General features: G+C 40.0%; 1 protein-coding gene and 1 long non-coding RNA gene across 2 annotated transcripts in view; both read right to left on the bottom strand.

Annotated features, from left to right (window-relative positions):
- The window catches only part of LOC144586665 (uncharacterized), a 95,535-nt gene that overhangs the window by 23,038 nt on the left and 46,541 nt on the right, over positions 1-25,956 (bottom strand). The gene's annotated exons all lie outside the window — the stretch shown is intronic.
- On the bottom strand, positions 228-25,410 carry EDEM1 (ER degradation enhancing alpha-mannosidase like protein 1). The gene is made up of 12 exons (XM_020810365.3): positions 24,747-25,410; positions 20,709-20,781; positions 19,051-19,154; positions 16,477-16,648; positions 15,473-15,656; positions 12,414-12,588; positions 11,482-11,602; positions 10,421-10,591; positions 7,904-7,977; positions 5,127-5,223; positions 4,661-4,846; positions 228-2,927 (listed from the first exon to the last, which is right to left on the bottom strand). The coding sequence occupies exons 1-12, from the start codon at positions 25,259-25,261 to the stop codon at positions 2,838-2,840; spliced, it is 1,962 nt and encodes a 653-aa protein (XP_020666024.3). The 5' UTR covers positions 25,262-25,410; the 3' UTR covers positions 228-2,837.

Here is a 25,956-nt window from a genome sequence, read left to right as displayed (position 1 = left end):
CAGAAAGGTTTTTGTGGGTTTTTCGGGCTCTTTGGCCGTGTTCTGAAGGTTGTTCTTCCTAACGTTTCGCCAGTCTCTGTGACCGGCAGAGTGCTGTCCTCTGAAGATGCCGGCCACAGAGACTGGCGAAACGTTAGGAAGAACAACCTTCAGAACACGGCCAAAGAGCCCAAAAATCCCACAACAATTAGATCCCGGCTGTGAAAGCCTTCGCAAATAGATAGAAAGGGCTTATGCTACTATTTCTGGAAATACAGTTGTTCTGTAAGTGCTCATAAAACTCAGAATTCAGAAGTGTAATAGCCTGATTAAAATGCAATTTACCTCTTTTAAAAAGTGACTTCTGAAACATATTGCTTGGGGGGAGGAAGCGCCAACTGTTAAATCTTCATTTTACTCTCAAGAGTTTAGTAAGCAGAAATTCTCCTCAGTAAATTGCAAGACATGCAGTCTCCACTCAAGAGACTACAAAGTCAAAAAGCAGTAACACTGATGTGCTCACGGATGTTTACACACCCAGTAAAAGCCATTATGCACACACATATCTTGCAATAGCACGCTTGGTTTGACAACATGATTACAACAGTGGCAATCTAAATTATTTTGGATTATATTTTACATTTCTTCACTGAGAAATAAGTATGGCTGGGATCCAAAGACCTATGAAATAATTTCTCTAAACAGACTTCCCTTTCTCAGTGCCAAACTGCACCTGAAATTTTCCTCAGTTTCAAAAGTATTTCGTAATAATGACAAGCCATGATGAAGAACTGAAAAAACCAAAGGGCTAGTAAACCTCTCTTTGCATGAGCATAAGCTGTTCTTCGGATACCAAAAATCTTCAGTTCTTTTGCTTTGTATCTTTTGTTCTGAAGACAATGTACAAACCATGAAATTATTTGGATTGATCACTTTTCTTGGGATAGATACACTCCTACGAAGAAATGCTCATCCTTGGCCCATTTGTATTTCATCACCTGCATGGCATTGACAGCTATGGGACATACAACTACAAACTTTTCACTTGGCTTATAAATCAGTAACTTTATCAGATATTCCAGGAGTACTTTGAGATATAAAAACCCAAGAACATTTAAACCCTTGCTTCAGTACAGATGTGCAATAGCATTGTCTTGTTTAAATAGAAATTTATATTCTGTGTTCTGATCTGTTAAATTTATCTGAAACCACAACAGCATTAAAACAAGAAGAAAAGTTGTAGGACAAACTAAAAATCTGCCAGGCAAACAAAAGCTTACTTTGAGATCCCTGAGATTCATTTGTTTGCCAAATAGACTAAGCAAGCCCTAGTTATTTCTATGATAAATATGTGGTTCATTTGAAGCGTGTTTTGTAAAAACAATACGTTTTATGAAGAATCAGACTGCATTATGTAGGAAAAATGGATAGTTACATGCTGCAATTTAAGATGCCATCTAAACTGTGCCTTAGTTTTCTTAAAGTTTATGCGCTTCCTAATGCTTATGTACTTCAGTCGGGGTGGGTGGGGAAGAGATGTTTTTCTCTAAAGAGAAGTAGTAATAATGGTGCTATAATCTGCTGAAAGTGAAGCCTCAAAAAATTAAAATTGTGTTCTGTAAAAAATGCAAATAAGGCCTCTAGTTATAACCAGCTTTGTTCTTTTGCCCAAGGTGCTTAAAAAAGATGCACCCAAATGAATATTTTTATCAGCACATCTTTCAAAACCAGTTCCTGTCCACCACCTCTGCTGTGCAGAGAAAGGGTAGCAGACATCTGTAGAATACACAGTTCACAATACTGTGAAAAAGAATATACAGCCATAAAATAATAGTTCAACTTTGAATTGTGTATAATCCTTGAGCAGGGAATTATTTTAAAAGGTTATGTCTTTTAGAAAAGGAAAAGATCAACTGTTGACTCCATTCTGAATGACACAGTAAGAAGGCACTAACACCAAAGCTTGCATATTAGAACTACAAGGAATGTAAATACTTGTATCCTGTATTAGTTCAGGAAGATCTCCCAGAGAGGCACAAATAAGAAGATAAATACAAACAGAAGAATGTTGTGAATGTGTTCAAAATCAGCAATGCAAGGTCATCAAGTCAGTGAGATGAGTGGTTTTGTGCATTTTCACCTACCAGAAGGCACCTTTTTAAAAATCGCTGGTTTCCAAAATTAGTAAACTCTATATACATCCTTGAATGTTCAATTCAAATTAGGAACACTTTTTTCAATATTGTTCTAGATGTTAGCCCCCACATAGTGATGCCATACTTTAACTGGTATTACAAGCCATGTCATTTTCAGGAAGCCATTTTGAGTAAACCAGAACCTACTGACATTTTCCTACCTGAGCAATAATTTGTACTGTTTATTGCTGGTGAAAGAGGCAATCAAGCTTGGTGAGAGAGATTGCATGTTCCCTTTTCTCTCCTCCACAACCCTCTTCCTACCTTTTAAAGAAGCATATTTAAAATTCTAAATTCTTTATCTCATTTCAGACACAAAGTAAGAGATGGTGGCAAAGCAACATACCTGGTGCAAGCCATTTGCGCTCCTTTTTAAAGCAATTTCAGACTATCAAGTCTTCCTCAGCAATATAAAGATTGAACTTTCACAAATAAGAATTTGGCTCACATTATACTGAATGTGCCACTTTAGACTCCGCTTCAGTTACAACTGCGGTCTAACATCAGATCACTTTTTTCAACATAAAACTTAATCCTTCATTAAAATGAGTGGCTACTTGGGCTCTTGCACCTGCTCCAAGCTATGTAGCTCAATAGGAACATCATTTTTAGAACAGGACGTTCCCCTGCATGTTTAAAGGATTACTCCGCAAGAAAAGTTGTTCATATCAAGCCCACCATCTGATCAATCTGTCTCATATAAATGCTCTTCAAAGGTAGCAGGTATCTCCTCTCATCGGGTACTCTGTTGCACTGCGAACAGAAGGAGATATAGTTTAAAAGATGAAATTTTGACAAGGCATACAGTCACAGAGTATTCCAGCATCATTTTCAAAGATGCAGATTCATTATTACAGATAGTGTCTGCCAATAACAGGACTTGTCTCAGAAAAACATGCTTATTTACTTCTTTGCAACAGCTTGAGATCTGAAAGCTTTCTTTTCAAAACAAATACAAAGGTGACCCCATCACATCTCCAGAAGAGACTGAAAAATTCTCCCCAGTACTGAAAGCTTTACTTTTGAAGTGATCCAAAATTAATTCTTACAGCTTTCAGAGAAACAAAATCCCTTTCAGTTTCAACCTGTTCAACTGTTATAATTCCAGGTGTGGAGTGGAGGTGGGAATCAAACTTGTATAACCTTGGTCAGGCACACATCTCTCCTTATTACCACTAGGAGAAAGAGTGAAAGAATGTGGTAGTATATACCTGAACACAACATCTTTGTGGCTACCTGAACCCCATATGTTTTTGTTCAGGTAAATTAACAAACTCTTTCCACAGAAATAGCAAGGTGGGTGCAAACATATAAGAAAATATTAGGTTCTTGCCAGAAGGTAGTAACTGAGCAGGTCTACCTGCTCAGAAAAATAAATAATGCACTCAGCTGCAGTCACATTAGTTCAGAGAGGATTTGAAACTGCAGATAAAAATAAGCTATTGACTGTCTTTGAAAAACAAATCAAAAAGGAAGGAAAACTGAAGCAATGACATGTTTTACATTTAGGGTAGGAGTGACTAATGTCTGATGGTCCAGGGGCCATTCTTCACCTCACTCACACTTCAGTGTGTGGTCACATCTGGTTTGTTTAACAAGGTGGCAGGGAGATCCAGTAGGATCTGGTTTTGCATGGGGCCTGCAGGCTCCACTCTATATGCACTTGATATAGGTGTCAGTGTAAAAGGGAGGTGTCCTTTCCACAAGAATACAGAAAAGAAATGCACTGAGAAGTGACAAAGTCAGGCTATACATCAGGGAATGCCAAGACTTTGTCAAGTGCAGCTGCAAGAACATTCCCAGTAGAGACTAAAAATGAAACCAGCTGTACAGAAATCTGTTAGGAATGGTTTGATAATAAATATATACTACCTTTAGGATGGATACAAACTGTATGAATCCTACAGAATATTCCCAACTCAATTGTATAATGCATTAGGATATCAAGATAATGACAGGATTACTAATGAGTCTGTTTTCCCCTCAGCATTTTGCTTTTTATCTGCCTGCATGTCTCAGTCCTCAACTAGAAAGAAAACCAGTGTTTCTACTGTGTATATGAAATAACCAGGCTTAGGAAAATATCATGCTTAAGCTAGTTTGCTCCTAATACCTTCACATACGAAATGTTCACCTTTATCCAGGCTGAAAATTTGTATTTTGAAATTGTCTTCTAAACATTTTTCTACCTGAACAAAGCTAAAAAATATGTTTTTTTATACAGCCTAATAGAAACTTTGATGGGCACTGTCAAACATTATTAGTAATTTTATAGTGTAATTGTCATTTCAATTCCCACTATGATTCATATAAAGAAGAATCAAAACAGATGCCAAAAAACAGACATCCTCTTCTTCTGTTTAGGTTGGTGTATATTTTAAGACTGCTTTAGCAAAATGGTCTGCCATTCATCAGAGTTATTATACAGTCATAGTGTAAAGGGAATTGCTGTACACAAATAGGATACAGCACTCATTCATACTTACATTAGAAGTAGAGTTAATTGTTCGTAGCTCATTAGGCTTTAGTTTTTCAGATTTCTTCTGCGCTTCTGGGAAAGTATCTTGCCACAATGGAACACGAAGGCGCTTATCCAGTGAAACAATGTGACCTTCCGTAGTAAACATGTACCTATTGCCTGATTTGTGCACAGGGTTTTCTTCATCAAATAGCTGAAATAGAAAATACTTCATATATCCTTGATTTTTCATATTTCATGTAACATACGACAACACTTTTGTTAAATTGAATTGCCCAGGTGAAAGATCTGAGATAATAACCCTAAAGTGAAACGCCATAAAATGTTTCCAAAATACAGAAATAGACCTTAAGTACGTATATATTATTACAAAAGCATCAATAAAAATTACATCATGAATCATCAACTGAATGATACAGTTCGAGCAAAGAAACTTAACTGTTTTTTAAAATAAAGGTTCAAACAATACATACCAAATACAAATATTTACATGTTTCACTGAGAAAAAAGCTTTCCATTCGATCTTCTTTGGACTTCTCTATGACATGGTGAAGAGTAGCATAACCACATCTGAAAGAAGAATTTGAAATTTTTTATTGATCCTCTTTTTTTCCTAATCTCACCTACTACAAGAAATGTCCCTAATAGATAAGAATTAAGCTAGCAATTTGACACAGATCACATAAAATTGGCTGCTGGTTTAAGTTTGAGTATTAAGGTTTTTACTCTGTTATACTAAAGATATAAGTTTGGATTGATAAATAGGAGACCCAAGAGCAATAACCATATGTCTACCATTTTACAGTGCCTTTAAGAGTTACCAGATCTGATATAATAATTGACAATCCTTGCTTCTTTTTTCTTTCTTTCTAGACTCAAGCTGTTCTATTTGAAAGGGAGATATTCCCACCAGTTCAGGTAGGACCCATAGCTAAATACATCAACTATGCAGACCTCACAATACTTGAGGGCATCATTGATGCTTATATCACAGTTCTATAGAGTTTGTGCCTGCTGAATAATAGATAAACGAAGTTCCTTAATTTCTCTCCTACAAAGGCATGACAGAGAACGGTTCTTAGGCTCTTTCATATGTACCCAAGACCCGTTTCTCCTCTGAACACCCTTCATGGACACATGAGACTTTTTATAAAGCGCTGCAGTTACAAAAGGTAACAAACACAAAATGCAATGAATAAGTTTGCCTTGTAAAGAACTAACACCTGGTTGCTCTAGCCAACTTCCAGACCTAGGCTGTTTCCTCCACGAACTGCTATGGCTCAGATACTGAGCTGTGAAGTGACAGTTAAAATGCACAAAAGGGAGAAGTATAAAAACTCTCCCCTATTAACTCAATTTTTGATTATCTGATTTAACTTAAGTGCTTTATAAGGCACCTCAATAATTTTGGCTAATAAGCAGAATACAAAGTATATTCTGAATAGATGTGATATATGCAATGTGACAAGGGGCTATTATTTTAAAAAAATACAAGTAGAACATCTCTCAGGAGAAGGGTAAAGCTGTATGATTCTCTGGATCGACCCCATGGTATTTCTAAATTTTACAATCAAGCAGTACAATTAAATGCATATTTACTCAGAAATAAATATGAGATCAATAGGACTTGCTCCAATGCAAGTATGCACATGACTGCAGCCCAAATTGTTCTCCTGCCCATTTAAATGAAATAAAATCAATAATCAAAAATAAGCATTTTTGTCCAGAACTGCCAAATATAGTAGAATTCATGCTAAAGCAGACTTGCCACTGAAATTTTATTTTTCATTTCTGACCTTCCCTGACCAACATTTACCAATCCTATTTTAAAAGACCCATGTACAACATGAAAGGTACAAGTTCCAAAGTCAATCAGTTCTTTTCCTTCTCTTTTATAGTCAAGATTGGTTTTAATTTCTTCTTTTAGTTTTCTTAGAAAAAGGTGATTGACACTGGGCCCATCCATAGATACTTGTAATAATTTTGCAACTGATAAACAAGACATGCCTTCTTGAAGCTTCTGAAGAAGGTCTTCAGCAGTAGCCATTTGGAGAAAAACACTGGTTACACGCCATGTGGAAATTTTAGGACAGTAGTCATCCCCAAAACGAACCACTAAATCTACATATCCCTTTTGAACCACCTTATGCAGAGCTTCATCAAAACAAATATTAAATATTTGGCATTGTTTCAGCTGTTTCTGTAAAACATCAGAGAACTATGGGGCCAAGCCAAAAGCAACAATGTAATTGCTTTTGTTTTTCCAAGATGAAACTGTTGAGCTATCTGAGAACTTTCGCTTCAATAACTCACTGATGTTGTTACAAGAGTTAAATTACATCTTCATCAACAGTTGCAAAGCCCACAGACACTCTGTTGCCCGAACACAGTGCCTGATAGGCAGCTACAGTATACTAGCTTGCGGGGTTGGTAATTCTTTCCCATTTTCATCACTCTGATCATGTTTTCCAGTTATTGCAGGGCCTGACTCTTCACCCTCTATGGTTTTACTATCTGAACTTCTTCTTGGCTTTGAACCTAAACATACTGAATTTTCAGGTTCTTCTGATGTAATGGTCCTTGTGCATGAGACTCCACAGGTCTAATTCCCATATTACTTAGCTCAAAGCTGTGGTAGCACACTTTACAATATCCTTTGGATTTGTCTCCAGCAACTGGTGATAGCCATGGAACAAAGCCAGAATGAAGTTTGAAATCTAACCACTTCATATTAAAAACTGTCCTCTTAGAAGCCATCTTCAAAATGTGGTTTCAGATACAGCTGTACATAAAACCACCTGCCTGACACCAAGATGATAGCAGATTTGTTTTCTGGCAGGTAGGAACTTTCCAAAGCTGGAAAAGTTTCATTTTCAGGTTCCAGAAAGTGTAATGAGCGGATCAGCAGCAAGAAAAGAGGTGGAGTTTAAATGCTTGCAGATCATTTCTGCAATTTAGAGAAGAAGGCAGCCCTCATTTGCAACCTTTATGCATGGGAGAAGTCAGGGAAGAGGGTGAAAGAGCTGGTACTCTGTAAATTTCAGCAGAAACAAGCAATCACATTTGAAAAATTTACTCTGCATGGTGCAGAGCAGAAAGTACTAGTTGACTGTGAAATCCAACAGCAGCAAAAACTCATTTGCAACTTTGTGCTGGGTTTAGCAGTAGATAAAACATACATTCCATACACAAGCATGACTCAAAAACATGCTTATCTTTATATGTACTGTACGTTAAATGCAGTACTAACTTTGCTTTTGTATGTTTCTCCAGACTCTGAAGAATGTCCATTCCTACATGAAGATAAAAAGGATTCTTTGTGGCCTGGATAAAGAAAAAAGTAAAATAAAGCTGTATGAAGTAAAATAAAGACCAACCAAACAAAACATGCAAAGCAGTGGAATTAAAACAGTATAGTTTCCTGTTAGTGAACAAACTGTGATCAGAAATCATAGGTGATTTTCATTTGAATTTTCTCACTAACCATATGTGAACCAGATTGCTCCCTAGGGATATCAACTGTGGTGTAGTGGATAGAGTGACTAGGACTCAAGAGGCCTAGCTTCTAATCCTCATTTAATCATGGGAACTTACTGCCAGACCAGGTGTAACTGGTAAAATCACACCTTAAATCAGGGGTCTCAAACATGCGGCCTGGGGACCATTTGCGGCCCGCTGGATGATAGTCTGTGGCTCCTGCCTTGCCTGCCCCCCCCCCAGCACCCACACATCGTCTGCTGTCAAGAATCAAAAAAGCCTCGCCTCACTCACTGGCTCTCTCCCAAGACAGTGCCTCTTGCACCCTCCATCCGGAACTGCAGTCAGCCCGCCTGTCTGCCGGCTGGCAGGCTGCAGTTCCGGATGGAGGGTGCAAGAAGCACTGTCCTGGGGGAGAGCCGATGAGCGAGGCGCACTGCCAGCCCTTTTCCCCAAGTGCCCGAGCTGCCACCAAGCGATGTTCGAGAGTGGAGCTCGCTCCCGGCCCATCCTCAAAGAGCGCCTCCAGCCCACCAACAGCAGCTGCCGCTGCCACCGCCTCTTCCAGGGAAGCGGCTCTCTGGCTCTCTTTCTCTCTCGGCACCCCCAGCACCAGCCCGGCCAGTGACCACCTCAGCGCCCAGTGGTGCTTCCTCCTCCTCCTCTTCGTTCTGCTTCAGCTGCCTCAGCTCTGGAGGCTGCCTGGGCTCGCCTCGCGAAGTTTGCTCCTCTGTCGTGGTGGGGGTAGCTGCTGCTGCTGAGTGCACTTTTTTTGAGGGGGGCCCTCAGAGGAAGGTTGACGGACCTCCGTTTGTGTGTGCATGCGCGCACCAGTGGGGGGTGTGCCCCGTTCTGTTTAATTCCGCGGGTACCAGTGGAGGCTTTTGTCCTTTGGCAAGGCAAATTCTGTGAGGGTTTTTAAAATTTTTTATGTTGTGCCCTACCCCCCCCGCTAGACGGTTGCCAGCACTCCCTCCCTTCTCCGCTTCTTCGTCCTGCTGGTAGTGGTGGTAGTGAAGAAGGAGCCGGAGGGGATCGTGGCAGGAGACAAGGGCTCACATGCCCCTCCTCCGTCTCCTCCTCGGAGCCCCAACCAGGCTAAGGAAACTCCTGGCCGGCTTCCTCAGGCTCTTGCTCCGCGAAAAATCTGATGCGGCCCAGCCTCACCCAGACTCTGCCTCTAGTGGCCCCCAGGTAAATTGAGTTTGAGACCCCTGCCTTAAATATTTCACTTACCTTAAAGACTCTATTAGGGTCGCTGTAAGTTAATTTTGACTTGATGGCACATAACTGTTCCCTAAGCTTGCACCATAATACATTATTCAGAAGTCCCTTCAGTTTAAAACGGGCTTTGTCACATAGCATGGAAAACGAGGGAGACTATTAGCAATATAACTAAAAATGCACAATTCACAATATATTTTAATCAATGCTTTTCCTACAGAATAAATCAAGAATGTGCTCTTTCATGTTTTTGGAATGCAAGCCAGAATTCTTCAAAATTTCTGCAACTGCAGACTTATTGCAGAATTCTGTGGGCTGTAATCCAAAGCACAGAACAGCACACCCTTAAAGTCCAATCCAGCTGATTTTGAGCTTTCAGATTCACTAAGAAATCTCAGGACAACATCTAGCATCACACTGGTTGAAGGAAATCCCAGGAAATTAACTTTCCCATCCTTGCTTCCCTTATCAACTGCCACAAATTGAAGCAGAGCCTTCCCTGCATAAAGTGCATATATCTAACTTTCAAGGAATCCCTTGTAAACACAATATGCCATGGATCCTCCCATTTGGGAAGGTTCCCTGCCCAGTATTTCTGGCAGCTTTTGCGTTTTCAAGGTGGAGGCAGAAAAAGTTGGCTTCTTTGAAATCTCTTCTAACAGCATGATGCTAGCAGCCATCCTTTTAGTCTAAAGTTACATCTATATTTTTATTTTCGACACATATGAATAATAATTACATGCCACAAATCAATTCCAATGTATAGCAAGCCTCCTGAGGGTTTTCTAGATAGAGAGTATTCACATGTAGTTTATATGTTCTTCTGAAAGTACCCTCAGACTATGCAGCCTGCCAAAAACTGCAGAGACCGGCTCTTCTATTCAAGCCAGTTAAAATGTAAAATGTTTGTCACAAATAGAGAAAATCATCTGGTAAGCACGACAGCAAATTCAGTTCTCCAATAAAAATTGCTTATTTTGGACATCTCTCAAGTAGGAAAAAGCTGAATAACTTATTAAAATAATATAATCCTCATAAAACATTTTTTTAAAAAAACACTCAATACCTGATAAAGAAGGTATGTAGATTCTACTAACTCTGGTCTTAAGGGGTAAAAAAGGACATCAGGTGCCTGTAATTGCCAGTTGTACCTCTCTGGAAGAGCTCCATACCGTTTCCATATTGCATAATAAAATGCATGGAGGCAAATGGCATCTTCCACATCGCCTATTAGAACCTGAAGAGAAACAAGAAAGGTGAAAGATCATACAAAGGATAGCTCACTTCTGATGGAACAGACAATATCCTTACTTCAATAGTTATATTTAATCTACTGATGGACTGCAGCTGCCTGGATCCACAAACCTATGAATCAGGGGTTACAGCATTGCCCACATTATCATCATTTACTGCCAGACAGCCTCTCTAGCTGGTTTAAGAACAACATAGTTCAATATTGATTGAAAACAAGATTAGTGTTTGAAAATGCTACACCAAAGCTATGTCATATGGCATGAGGTCGCCCAGCAAAGAAACTCCTGGCTAATTTGAAGCACACAGAAACACTACAGTTGACCTTCAGACCAGAGGCACTTTACAAGTGATGGAAACATTCCACAGAATATCCTTTGTAAAAACAATTACATTTTAATGGCACTGAATCTAATCCCAAGTCGAACCATTCCATGCCTTTTGTGACCACAGAACAGAGACACTGAGGATTTTGACAGAAGAGTAAATAGCGAAAGAACCTTGAAATACAACACAATCCCTCTTGTCAATAGTCGTACGCTGTCCTTGGCGATATCTACTAGCGACCTCATGAAATGCTGAGCAGCTGCTAGGCACCTCAATGCTCTATTTGTGCTAATCTGCTTTTCACGTGAAATGAAGATTAATAATGAATATGAACTGTGTATATGCACATGAATGGTGATGAAATGGCAGTTTTATCAGTACTCTACTTCCATGCTGGGTTGTGCTGATGCAAGCTAAGATTCATGTGTATGGGACCTTCACTATACAGACGTACATTTTGTATTAAAGAACAACAAAACATTGTTTTATTTGGAAAGTAAAGCTTCTACTGCAATGCATATATTTCAAGGGTTTCTACAGCAAAATTACCTGAAGCCCAGGGAAAAAAGCTTGAAGAGAATCAATCCAGGTGTTCATTAACTGCCCACTGAACATATTTACATTAACATAGAGTGGTGGGTCCCCTTCACCTTCATTACAGGCTTCTCGTCTAAAAGAATAAAAAAGCTTTGATTTAAAACCAAGTAGTACATGTATTAGAATTAAGGATAGGGCACAGAAACTGAGTAACAGGGAACAGATATTTAGATCTTTGCTAACTATAATTTCCATGATGCTAGAATATTGCTTGATTTTCAGAGAGTTGGTTTATAAAACAATTTAGCAACATTTGAACACATTTTCACTTTTAAAATGATCCATCTGAAAGACAACTGTACTGTAATTTCAAGTCCTGAATGAGAGGAAAATTAAAAGCACACACATTTAAATGCTAACAAAAGGCATCAAAATAAGTATGTGATATGACTTTTACCCAGTGAAGGAAACTACACAGCAAACTATAAAGTGTGTTTTTTACTTAAATTATTTTAATTATTATCTATACAGCATTGATATGCATGAAGTCCTATGAAGCCCCAGAAAACTGTTTTCTACCTTCATAGCTTATAACCTATGACTTGACACAGGACAAGACAAAAAGAAAGCAAAGAGGAGGCAAACAAAGATAAAATGTGCATTGTTTCAGTTATACACACTAAACTACAGTTGTAAGTTGGTGTGGTATGTGCATCATAACAAATGGCAGGTCCAACAAGATACTTGGAGGAACAGATTCTTAATTGCTATTTTGCAGTGGTAGTAAACCACTGTTTCCAAAAGAGTTGCAATATGGATTGAATGAGGACGTACAGACACTTATCCTTAAGAAAACCTGCATGATAGTAAAGAGAACTCAATCTATTCATTCAAACTGCATTAGTGCTGCATCCTCTTAAAAATCACAACTACACATTACCTACCCTCGCCTTAGGTAGTTCTGAATACTCCGATAAGCATCATTGAACATATCAAGGTCTTCTTTTTCTCCAAAAAGGATGTAGGATTTTAAAAGATACTCATAGAAAGAGTCTAATCCTGCTCCCAAACCGCTCTGCTTTCCAACCCAGTGACCAGTCTGTATGTTCACTACATTACCTATAATAAAGCATAAACAGGAACAATGGCTATCTAAGTATATGATACATATGTATTTCATTTATAACAAATCAGCTGACCATGTACCCCAGGGACATAAAATTCACATATAATGCAATACAGATATTGTCAAATTATTTGAAACACATTCAATAGGGCACCAGCATAAAAGTCAAGCATTATACCTAATGCAAAATCCATCCCAAATAGGAAGACTTTCAAAAGCATAATTTGCAATCCTTTGTACCGTTACCTAGAAACATCACAAGCACCTCCTGCAAAGAAATTTCTCCACTGGCATCTCATCAATACCATTACTCATGAAAGTGAAGAACTGCTCGGCAACTCAGTGGTTTATGGATCTGGCTGTGGAGCCAGATGCTGGGAGTTGGAGTCCCCACTGTGCCTCTTTGACAGGGGTAGGACTCAATGAGCAATAGGGTCCCTTCCAGCTCTGAATATCTAAGACAGTGATGATGATGATAATGATGATGATGATGAAAAACAAAATCCCTCTCAGGCTACCAGTCACTAAAGAAAACCCTGCCTGAAGAGAAAGGTTTTTGCCTGATTGCAGAAATGCAGCAAATATAGGGCAGCATAGCTTCCCATGGGAGGGAGTTCCAGAGTATGAAAGCAGCACCAGATATGGCCCTCTCCCATGCCCCCACCAATTGCACCTGTGAGGATGGTGGGACCAAGAGAAAGGTCTCATCTGATTATCTTAATTTCCTAGTAGGCTCACAGAGGGAGATTCAGTCTTTTACAGAATGTCTAACAGGAATAGACATATGGGGGAAAAGGTTTCAGCAGTAGGCCTTGTCCCCTGTGCTACACTTTTAGACAAAGTAATTGCCGTTACTTGTAATGTTTCCATTGCCTTCCTATAACATTTCTCTAGCAGCATTTTTACTGAAATTTTGCTGTTCAGCTACACCACTCACATGCATGCACCAAACTGCTGTTAATGACAAAACAATGCATGTGAATCAGGCAAACTGCTACTATTACATTCCCCCCCCCAAATTTTTTTATTTTAATATATAGGCTTGACAGATTCACTATTCTGACTAGCTCACAGCATCATTAACTTTCATAAACCACTAATATCCACAGATATATTCATTGAGTGACCAGCTAACTTCTGTGATGGGTGCAGGAAATAATTTTTGTGAATTCTAGCTGTCTTCTGTAGCCCTTTGCACCACCTTCCATACAGTTCCAAAGGATTCCCCACTATTTGCAGCAGATGTGGGAAAATCCAAGGAGTTACAAAGAGAATGGATAATCAACAAAAACTGCCTTCTCATTTCTGTCCACAAAAAACTGCTTGATTGGAAACACTTTCAGTCATGGTTGGGATACACTGCAATGATTGTAACTTCCATAAATACTTTTATAATGGTGTAAATGCTAAATAGGAATGCGAGTTTTTCTATTCAAATAAGAAATGTGCATTGTGTGCAAATTTCAATGTGTAATTTTATGACTTAATATGAACAAGGTACTATATTGTTCTGGTCATGCTCTTTTAGAAAACACATAGGTCTTCCGCTATTATGACTCGGGAAAGCCCTTGAATATGCATATACAGTATACAGATCTTCAGAAATCAACTATCAGAAATCTGAAAATCAGCTGAGCATCTAGAAAGCTAGAAGTTCACACATTATACAACCGGGGCATGGGGCTGTTAAAAGTGGAGAAAAGCATTAACTGAAGCGAGCTATAGCTTGCAGGTCAAAGAGGCAACACATGGTGAATGTGAGTCACCAATAACAAAAAAGGGAAATAATGTTGAGATTCCTAAGATGTATATTTTGCACACATACTCCAGAAATATTTGCACATATGCACTTAAGTATGTACATTTGAATGTTACATATATACATGTCTAAATCAAGCAACAGCTCAAGATGACTCTTATTAATAAAGCAAGGTAGACAACATTAGATTCTAGGGCAAAAATATTTTCAAGCTACTGGCAGAAAATATCTGACTAGAAGCAACTGCATTCATGAAAAAAAATCAATTTAATATTAGAATTGAAATTAAGTAGATTTACTGAAGAAGATAAATTGATATATTTATTTGAAGCTCCCTCCTCAGTATCGCTGTTCTTCAGAACTCTTGAATTCTAAAAAGGGTGGGTATTTATTCTCAGTTCAGGCCTCTCAAGTCCTCTGAAGCTTAAAGCCAATACTGCTTTGTGAACTCAAGAGTTAACAGAACTGTCAGGACAGAGATATCTGTAAACACAGTTTCTGAACACATGAATGCAGGCACATATATAAAAGATGCAGATAAAATTACTTCTTCGAAATACAGAGCTGTGGGTTTTTTGCCTCCAATGAATTATGTGGCATAGGAAAGCTATTTATTACCTTATTTGATTCCATTATAAACCTCATATAAAAATTAAAGGAAAACAATCTTCTTTTGCAGCATATTAAGACAGCAGTTATGTAAAAGGATTACTATATAAAGTTTAGATATAAACATGACCTTGTAAAATGACATAGCATAATATTCAATCTAAGATGGAAAATTCCTAAGTAACTCTGAGTTCTAAGATCCCTGTGTAAAAATGGAAATGTTCTGGTGCTACTGTTACTTCAGTGATCAAAGACACTCTTTCGCCTTAATAGCTATTATCAGTACATAACATGAGGCTATAAAAAACCCAAGAAAATATTCTGTCCTTAATTACACAAGACATCAAAATACAAACTGCTGTTTTGTGCCATCAAGTCACCTCCGACCTATGGTGACAACATAAGCGAGTGACCTCCAAAATCTCCTCTTAAGAACTCTGCTTAACTCTCGCAAATTTAAGGACATGGCTTCCCTTATTGAGTAAATCCATCAAATACAAGTTAAATACCTAATAATCCAGTGTCATTACTCCTTAAATTCCAGAGCGCTTTCACAGCTCGGCGAGCAACCCATTCAAAAGTTGAATCTCCAAGAAGCCGACTCAGAATGCCGAATTCCACCAGTAATGATCCAGCTCCTGCAGTGCAAGTCTCATTATTGCTTCCGGAAGGAACTCCCGTTCTTAGATTTACCTGCAAAGACATGATTTCCATATAAGCCTTTTCAGAAGTCAGCTACATTTTTACCTTTCCTAGACTTTAAGCTTTCTATTCAATTTGCAATCAAATGCAAATGTTAAAAATGACTCATGAGTTTCATCAGTGCTCTGTCACTAAATTGCATCATATTCCACAGGGAAACTTTCCTAATAGGGTACTCAGATTTGACATTAGGCAGGTAAACAGCAAGTCAGCAAAAGAACCAAAATCCCCAATTTGGAAATTGCATGTTGAAAAAGTTATCACTTTACTTGGTGAGTCTTTTACAAAACAAGCCTATTCCAAGCCCAGATTCATACATGAGCAGTGGGCCATTCAGCTACACATCTTGTTTGCATTACCGTGAGAAGGTAGGTCTGGAAACAGGCAAAATTCTGATTTGTAAGGAGAATTTCTTGAAACCTTTACAATTAGTATCTAAATGTTCAGGAGGGGACCTACTGAACACCAGCAGAGCAAAAAACCCTGCTGGCTCAGTGACAAGGGATCTCTGTTATGTAAGCAGAAATCAGTGAGAAAAGAACAGGTGACAAAATCACTCTGCACAGGCACAAGACTCACATGTGTGAGTCACAAAAGTCATAAGGCATACATGATTTCCACCTGTATAATATGGCACTGATACCTCTTTGCACCAGAGGCAAAAATATCAAACCAGGCATGCTGTTGGTTGTTACATAAAAAGCTTTGAGCAGGTTCCTTAATATGTAAGACATATCTAAATAAGGAAGTTGTAATGTTAAAGGAGGACAAAAGCAAGATGCCTGAAAATGGGCTGCAATGGTATACATACCCGAGGATAAGGAATTCCAGTTTTGGTGTTTTCAAAAGCAGGTAAGAGCCTTACTGCTAGGTCATGAGCCATATGCAAGAGTTCATTATCATAGCCCTTAATACTCATATCACCAAAAGGCTGCCTGGCATCTGTGATTATTATGTGGGATGAAAGCAAACTTCCTAAAACTCTGCAAGAAAAAAAGATTGATTTGAAGAAACAATGAAAAACTTGCTACATGAAGTACAAGGAAAAGGCCATGTGGCTCCGAAGAATGCACAAATCAAGAGAGGGTTATACCTTTTATTGGACCATTACGATAAAAAACAAATTGTAAACTTTTGTGGATGAAATCTACTTCCTCAGACTTTCATCCACAAAAGTTTGCTATTTGTTTATTTTTGTAATGGTCCAATTAAAAGTATACCCCTCTCTTTCACTTGCTACAGTATGTGTACCTATAATGTAAGATTGCAAAGTTACAGTAATGTTTAAAAGAAGGTACAGTGTTCATCAAGTCTTTTATTTGGAAGGCTGTAAGATATGTAAAGAGAATCTTAATCTTTTTGTAAAACTCTTTCTCATCAGTTTGTTTACAGTGCAAAACTCAGAGCATGTGTGTTGTCAATTACATACCAAGTTTCCTACAATCACTGTTAAATCCCACTGATTTCAATGCATCCAAGTTTAAATATGATTAAATTCAAATCCAACCCAATGGACCATGCCAACTATAGCTCCCTCATTGGTTGCAGTCATTTTTGAACAAGGATAGTTCAACTGTTGTGATCCATGCTCTTGTAATTTCCTGGATGCAATGCAATCGATTTATTTATTTATTTGGCTTACTCTGCAAGAGTCTCCATGGAAGACCAATAGAAAGTGGAGGATGGATAGAAAGATTAGTCTCGATTTCAACTGGTTTCATCAGCATGTGCTTATTACACCAACCGTGACTTAGTTGAATGCCTATTAACTCCCAGTCCATTCAAGGTGACAGGGCTCACCTTTAAAGCCTTAAGTGGTTTGGGAATGAACATCTAAACAAATGCCTCTGTCTCAAAACCATGCGACAGAATGAAGAATTCTGGTACAGAAACAATTTATATATTGTATACAATGTGCTCTTTTGGAGAATTTTGGATCCACAAATATTTCTGAAATGTTAAGAGTTTCGTATATTTATCTGATAATGGTCAAATCATCAATGCCATGTGAAGTTTTATTCTGAAGGACTGCAAAACAGGATTGCAGCTGGAGGCTTTGTTCATGTTGATTGATGATGCACTGTTGAGTTAACAACTACATGCTGTTTTGACTTAGTTTGCACCTTACGATAACTATGTAGAGAATGCCACATTTATCCATTCTATAATGCTGCAGTCATTTCAATGCTGAACAAAAATGTTGCTATTCTCACAGAAATTTGCGTTAGATGTTTCCTTTGCTGAGGACTATATCTGTTTATTATGCTGTCATAGAATTGACTGTCCACTACCCTGAGATGTGGAAAATACAGGCTCTTCATACAAATGTTTCATGTTGATGAACATAATATAAATCACAGAGTGGTTTCATTCATCTCTACCACACAATTTACTCAGCAATAAGAACAGGAAGAGCTAAGGTGCTTAATCTATCCTGGACAAGGACATTAGTGGTCTTATATTGCCAGAATATGCCAATGTCTCTAGTTTCAAGTACTGGACTGGACTGAGCTAAATCAACTCTAATCCTGGAACAAGCTGAGAGAGCAATTAGTTCACTCCTAAAGAGGCTTAAGACACTACTAGCTAATGTAATCTGTCATACTACTTCAAATATTTCTAAACTGAGACAGGAGCTGGTATTGTACAGGTTTAGGCATTTAACAGTAACCTACAGCCTCACTGGTTTTCCTATCAATCCAAATGTAACAGGCTACAATTTCCATCATCGATAAATATTGGTAATGGCTGCTTTGGCTGAGCTACACTACAAAGCACTAGGAAATTGTCATGTGTGAAGAATGTAGCATGCAACAAAATGATTAATAACAGAGAATATAGCATTCACCAGGATGCAAAAAAGTTTCTAATTTCATAGAATTTCTACATGTTTGCATTCTCCCCTAACTGCAAGTCCTCCTTTTGTACCCAATTTCTCTTTAGATCATACATAAAACCACTCAAGTATGAAGTGAGATAAGCTGAATCTTCCCAAATTTGGGCCTCATGCAATTGCAGAGAGACTAGAGGGTGTGTGCGTGCATCTCTGCACTTTTACTCAAACGGCCATTTGAAATTAGAAAGCTGATCCTAAAACAATACTCTACTTCCCGAATTGTGTTTGTTTAAAATAAAGTCTATAACCTACTAGCTATAATACAGCCCTTTTAATCTTCTATAACACCCTTATGAAATACCATCTTATTACAGCAATTATAGAGTGTTCAATTGGGCAGACAGTGAGCAAATATAAGTTAGCTTTCTAGTTTCTTGAAATTGCTAAAATTATTTATTAAGCAAGTTAGTTGACAAATTAATAATGAGTCAGCAAACTGAAATTCCAAAAACATATACAGTGTTCCCATCACTTTTAGTAATAACCTACCTAATTGTTGCCTCAAAGACTTGAACAGTTGAATCAGTGTCAAATGATACTGTGTCAATTACTAGTTTCACCGCTTTATGGAATTCTGAAGAATTTCCCATTACCTTTAAAGACAGAAAACATGCAACAATCAAATTTCTACTATTAAAATTATTTTAACTAAAGAATAAAAATATCAGTAGTTAATAAATATCTCAGAAACTCATTTCTTTCATCCATCTTTCTTCAAACCAAGGAATATTTTAAGCCATCAGATGCACTAATCCAACTAAGCAATAAACTACTTTGGCACAATAAAATGACTGAGACTCATGCACTAGAATTTAAGTGCAACAATTTGTGTAAAATAAGTCAGAACTACAACAAACATGCACACCATACAAGCTTCAAAAATGTTAAGAAAACTTTCCCTGGACTTAAATAAGTGACTAATTTTAAAAAAATCATTTACACAGCTGTAGCTCTTTGTCCAAGCTAGAAACAGATTCTGATTGCTCCTGATACAGATATAATGTAGGGCAGGGGTCCCCAACCTTTTTCACCCCACAGACTGGCTGGGGAAGGCAGGGCATCCCTGTGCTCATGCACAAACAAGAGTGCGTGCATGCACAAATGGCAGCGTGACGCTTGTGCAGGCACGCTGGCGCTTGGGCATATACGCAAACAGTGGCACTCGCACAGGCACGCCGAAGCGCACGTGCATGCGCAAATCAGCTGTGTGGGGGTGAGTGCATGCGGGGGGGCAGGAGGTCTGTCTCCACAGCCCAGTCCAGCTCAGGCCATGGATCGGCAATGGGCTGCGGACCAGAGGTTGGGGACCTCTGGTGTAGGGTATGGGACAGAGACTGTTGTTTGAGTTCAAGTAATCAGTATGCAGTGACATCAGGGAATTCCCGACAGAAAGGAAATTAGCTTTTTTGCCACAATAACTTTACACAATAACCTTCCTGAATAGGAAGGCTGTCTTGACACCTACACTTTCAACCATAACCATTCATGGTTGCCATTGACCTTCTCCCAGTGGCTCTAGCACAAAACAGAATCTATTTCACTTCTCACTTTGAAACCAGACATTAACTGAAACCACCTGTCTCTCCTCTTTTCAGAGCTAGCCTGATTTTCCTAGCCTTTCCAGAGCTAGGAAAATTATCCTCATGTGCTCTACAATGTTTCTAGAACTCTGGAAGAAGAGTCTTTTCTTTGAGCTCAGACTGCAAGGGAGAGATAACATCACAATAGGGTTTATAGTGAGGTGGTCTGTTTAGAATACCTCTTCACTGGGACAAAGTGGGAAAAGCAGAATATTTCACTCTCTGGTCCAAACCTGTCTAGTTAAGATGGCATAAAACAAATTGCATAATTTATGGAAGTGAATTGCCTTAAGGTTAAGAAATCACCGTAGACCTCATCTGTTGCACAACGCAGCATACAACAAAAGTTTCTACTGCAATTTTTTAACTTGGGACAATTTGGCTACAAATTCATGCCATTTGTGCAGCTACAGAAAAGGATTTTGTACTACTTCTCAGTTGCCCTTGGAGATAAAGGTTGGAAGACTTGTTAATAGAGATATTTGCAGCACAATTTCTCTCTTAGAAACTACTGAAAATATTTGGGTTTTTTCTCTTCCAGTAATTAAAAAAACATTTTAAACTCACTGCTAGGGTATCCAATGCATCGATCAGAGTAAGCGAGTAGTTTCCCAGGACATCATTGATATTCAGATTTGAACTGAAACAAATTTGGTTAGAAGTTAGTTCTATCCAATCTTTTCCAAAAGTTATTTCAAGTACGTAATCTATAAATCATGCAACCTGATCCTGTGCATGTTTATCTGGGAGACAAACAGGATGTATTCCCAGGTCAAATACACAGGCTCATTGCAGGCCTTGATATTAAGACTCTCATAACTGGATGTTCAAGTATTTCCAATTTCTTTCGTATCAGGGCAGAGATCCCACAAACACTCACAGAGAGTCCTTTGTAGTCACAAAGGATATAAGTGAACTCGGGTACAAATAAAGATCTTTTCTCTAAAGACCAAGCCCTCCTGAGCATGTTTTCAGCATTCATAGGGGCTGTGGGGAGGATGACATTCTGTTGGAAGCCACCGGATCCAGCACACCACTGGATTCTGGCCGAAGGTGCAAAGAAGTGAAGTGCAGCATAACAAAAAAAGAGAGAGACATATTCACAATACAGTTTTTGCTACAACTGCAGCAATCACGAATCACCATTCAGTCTTAAATGGTCACTTCTTTCCTCAAAAGTGAGGATGACATACTCGTTAGAGGCACAGTTCTTTCTTGAAGACACATATCCTGTACTTAGAATTTGGTTCTTAGGGCACCTATTTTCTAAGCCCTACAGCATAAGATAGACCTACATAAATTAATATAAACCACTTACACAATTGCTCAAATTTCCCTTTTTTCACAGAAACATACAGTAATGCCATCCGATATAGCATTTTACACAAAAGTTTCATATTTGCCTTTTATATAACTGGCATTTCTTGCAGTTTTGATTTCTTTTTAGAATTACATTAAACTGTAAAGTAAAGAGTCGTGTAGATAGCTGTATTTATAAAGACATTGTGCTTGAAGTTTCTCTTAAGGAACTAGAATAAAGTTAGAAAAATATCTTGAAATTACTATCCTATATTTAGTTAAGGGGTCTTCAGTCAACATGAACAATTCAAGAAATTCTGAAGGTTTAAATAAATTATTCAAATTTCAAAAGACAAAAGTGCTGAATATGGTTAACCTCTTGTACTAAATTATAGAAAGAACAGGTGCCTTGGGAAACAGATGGCTTCCTACAAGAACACTGTTCTTTGAAGCCAAAGAACCATGTAAAACTGAGGCAGACCACATAGGAAAAATACATTATAAAAGTGTTTAACATTTGCTTTGATGTTTCACTAGACTGACAATATTAACCATGATGATGAAACTCCTCCTAAGCATGAATGCAGAATGTCCTTAGTAACAGATCTGTTCTGGACTGGCAGGAGTAAAGTCCATATAAGATTAAGTAACTTTATTTGACATAGGATGAAATTCCTTTACTTGCATAAAATACTATGTTTAGTGAAAGTTACTGTACTTTTCCATGTATAAGACTATACTTTTGTTTAAAATCTTTAGACTAAAAATTGAGGGTCTTCTTCTACATGGAAGTAAGCTGAGGAAAGAACAAAAATAAGTGGAGGGAGAAGCAGGGATCAAAGTGATCCTGCAGAGCTTCGATCCCTGCTTTCCCCTCCACTTGCTAAGCCCACTTAGATTTCTTAATTTTGGGTTAGAAAAGTGGGGAGCATCGTATACATGGGGGTGTCTTATAGAATTATCATTGCTGGATAGTTTTCTCCATAAAAGGCAGATGTGCCAAAACTACAATCAATTAATTTTAAGCTAAATCCCACTGATGTTGTTGTCTGTCACCATTTTATAAGTAAGCGAATGCAAAACAGAACCTTCACGTATACATTTAAAACAATTATCTCTGCCAAAATGTTATTGATTCTGACAGAGAATACAAAGGGTCTCATGCTACTGAAAATATTACCCTTTCTACTTTGCGGGAGTTAAATAAATCACTGTTCAGAACTTGACAAAAACAGTTCTTAGCTATGTGTAGACTAAGTATGTGCACAGCCTCTTTAACAAGCCATCATAAACCTCACTTCTAAATCAACTTGCAGAAAAGTACAAGGAATAGGGCATATGCGTTAGCCAAAGCGCTATGTGGCATTTAAGCCTGTTGCAGCTGTACAAACATGAGTGAAGATAAACCAGCGTTAATGTAAATGCATGATTGCAAAAGGCAAAGGTGCTCAGAGAATCTATTAGTAACTCCCAAAGAGCAACTAAAGTGTTGCCAATAATCTAGAAAAAACAAAGAAGGTTCACTTTGGAGGTGATTACAGCCCCCCTGGGAGAAATGAGGCAACACTTATGCAATTCTCATCAAACTCATGGTTTTCTGGGACAGCAAACGACCTGCAAGATGGCATCACTTGTACAATACATTTGTACTAAGTACACTTTTAGACTGTGAAATGTAACAAAAAAGAGCTGAGAAAAGACATTACTGCTCTCTGTTTAGCTTAAGTGTTTTGAAAAAATATGTTCAGTTTACCAACAAGCTTATTGTTACCAGCAGTCTTCCCATCAGCTCCCTCTATCTTGCTGAAGGTCCCTATTTTCATCTAAAGCTTCCACTTCACATGTTTATCTGAATAGTATTCCTTTTCACTGCTACATCCAGGCATCCTCCACTTAGTTTTTATTACTTTCTACACACAGATCTGGTTTCTAAACTTATACGAAAAAGACACTGTTGTCTAGAGCACTGGTTCTTAACCTTTGTTACTCAGATGTTTTTGGATTGCAACTCCCAGAAGCCTTCACCATCAGCTGTGCTGGCTGGGGTTTCTGGGAGTTGCAGTTCAAAAACACCTGAGTAACAAAGGTTAAGAACCACTGGTCTAGAGCAGTGGTTCTTAACCTTTGTTACTCGGATGCTTTTGAACTGCAACTCCCAGAAACCCCAGTCAGGACAGCTGGTGGTGAAGGCTTCTGGGAGTTGCAGTCCAAAACTCCCGAGTAACCCAAGGTTAAGAACCAGTGGTCTAGAGCAGTGGTTCTTAACCTTTGTTACTCGGATGCTTTTGAACTGCAACTCCCAGAAACCCCAGTCAGGACAGCTGGTGGTGAAGGCTTCTGGGAGTTGCAGTCCAAAACTCCTGAGTAACCCAAGGTTAAGAACCAGTGGTCTAGAGCACTGCTTCTTAACCTTTGTTACTCAGGTGTTTTTGGACTGCAACTCCCAGAAGCCTTCATTATCAGCTGTACTGGCTGGGGTTTCTGGGAGTTGCAGTTCAAAAACACCTGAGTAACAAAGGTTAAGAACCACTGGTCTAGAGGCTGTCAAACACAGGGGCTTCTACATGTGGCACTTAAGTGACAGTTGTCAATGTAAATGCATGTTAATGAATTCAAACTGGAAATGCATGTCTCCAACTGAATGATGGGGTGAAAATCAAGCTTACCTCCGCCTCTGCTCTCCTGGCGCTTATTCTTTATGCTGTAAATCCTTTCTCTGCCCTATACTCTGTCTCTCATCTCTCTGAAGGTATGTGGCCTTTTCACCTTTCAAACCTCCCTGTTTCTTACTCCAGTTAATCCAGTTTCCTTTCTGCTGCTGCTCTAGCTGTCCTCGATTTCCCCTCTCCTAAAATCTCATCCACCCCTTCTTCTCAGGTCCACATCTGGCTCATACTACTCACTTCCTCACACTCTTTTTTTTTAGCCACTTACTCTGCCCACATATCTTGACCTCTTCCCCCACCTCAGTATCTTCTTTTCTGCTCCACGTACAGGAAAGTGACCTCTGCGGGTTTTAGTTCACATCCGACGCTCGTCTTTGTAGCCAAGTCGCCTCCCCGCGCCCCGCTTGAAGCCAAAGGCGACGAAAACGAAGTGACACCCAATACCTAGAGAGAGCGCCTCCCTCCCTCTCCCTCCACCCCCCCCCCGCCGCTTCTTCTATCACCCCGACTAAGGTCGCAAGAGAACCGGGGGGGTTGTGGGGGTGAGGAAAACCCAGTGGGCCACTGCGTCGTCCCCTGGACTCCCCTTTCCCCTCCGCCCCGGCCAGGCCCGCCTGTCTTTCCCGCGGCGGCCACTCACGGGTCGGCTCGGTCGGGCCCCCTCCCGCGGCACTCGATGGGGTTCAGCTCGTCTTGAGGAAAGGCGTACTCCATGTAGTTGTCGTAGCCGAAGACGAACATGCTGCGGGCGGCGTCGCGGAGCTGGGCGCGGAGCTGAGGAGGGAAAGCCCGGCTATAGCGCTGTTCGTAGTCGTAGTCACGGCCGCCTTCCCCGCCGCCGCCGCCGCCGCCGCTTCCGCCAGAGGAGCTGAACCCTCCTCCTCCTCCTCCTCCGGCGGCGGAGGCGCCATTACCGCCTCCCCAAGCTCGTCCCAGGAAAGAGGCCCAGTGCGGGGCCACCAAGCCGCGCTTGAGGCACCGCGAGTTCGGGGAGGTGCTCTCCTTGGCCAGGCTGCTGCTGCCGCCGCCGCCGCCGCACGAGAAAGCCCGGAAGCGCTGCTGGTAGAAGCCCAGGCTGGGGCCCGCCAGCCAGAGAAGGGCCTGCCCGGCCAGCCGCAGCGCCAGCAGCGCCAAGACTAAGGACTGCCATTGCATGGTCGGAGGAGTCGAAGCAGCAGCAGCCACAGCCTCCGCGCGCCCCTTTCACGCGCATACTTCGACCCCGAAGCCTCGCTCTGAACGGAGCGCTCCGCGCCTGCCACAGGACAGGAGGCCCAGGGAAGGCCAGCTCCTTTCGACTTCGACTCCGCCTCTCCTTCTGGGTCAACGACAACCGGGCGTGTCTCCTTTAAGAGCGACGGGTGGAAAGGGAGGAGCCGCGGAGAGGCGAGGCGTGGTTGTGACAGTGCGACGAAAACGGCCGCTTCCGATTCGCCTCTGCGGTGATGTCGTCATCACCAGCGCGCCAAACAGGTACCTTCGCCTCCACAGAACACCCGGAAAAGAATGATGCCGCCTTTTGACTGATAGGGCTGGGTTGCGAGAGAAGGGGTGACGTGTCACGCTACGTTTTCCCAGCGTCGGCGCAGCCAATCAGAGCTAAGGGGGTTGCGTTGGATACCCCAATCAGAAGAGGAGCTAGCAGAGAGGCATGGAACTTTAAGTAGCTCATAACAGGAGAGAATATACCTTTAAGAACACCTTATATAGTACACGTAACAAATATATTATAGAACTAAAGAGAAGCAGTGACCGACAACGAGTTCTTTAATTGCGGTTAGAAAAATAACACGCAGCTTTGCCTTTCGCCCAGAATTTCTAGGGAGGGTGCTCTGATTATGAGCAACAAG

This window comes from Pogona vitticeps, chromosome 2, assembly GCF_051106095.1.
Source record: "Pogona vitticeps strain Pit_001003342236 chromosome 2, PviZW2.1, whole genome shotgun sequence".
Classification (NCBI taxonomy): domain Eukaryota; kingdom Metazoa; phylum Chordata; class Lepidosauria; order Squamata; family Agamidae; genus Pogona; species Pogona vitticeps.
The sequence above is the reverse complement of the archived record's forward strand: the minus strand, read 5'-3'. Positions and strand labels throughout refer to the sequence as shown.

What these genes read in the sequence shown, in the direction of transcription:
- EDEM1 (XM_020810365.3), bottom strand. Translation starts at nt 25,261, where the DNA reads ATGCAATGGCAGTCCTTAGTCTTGGCGCTGCTGGCGCTGCGGCTGGCC. An exon ending in GTCTTTGAGGCAACAATTAG is followed by an intron (nt 16,649 to 19,050) that starts GTAGGTTATTAC and finishes TTTTTCTTGCAG; the next exon opens with AGTTTTAGGAAGTTTGCTTT. An exon ending in CAATTAACTCTACTTCTAAT is followed by an intron (nt 2,928 to 4,660) that starts GTAAGTATGAAT and finishes TTCTGTTCGCAG; the next exon opens with TGCAACAGAGTACCCGATGA.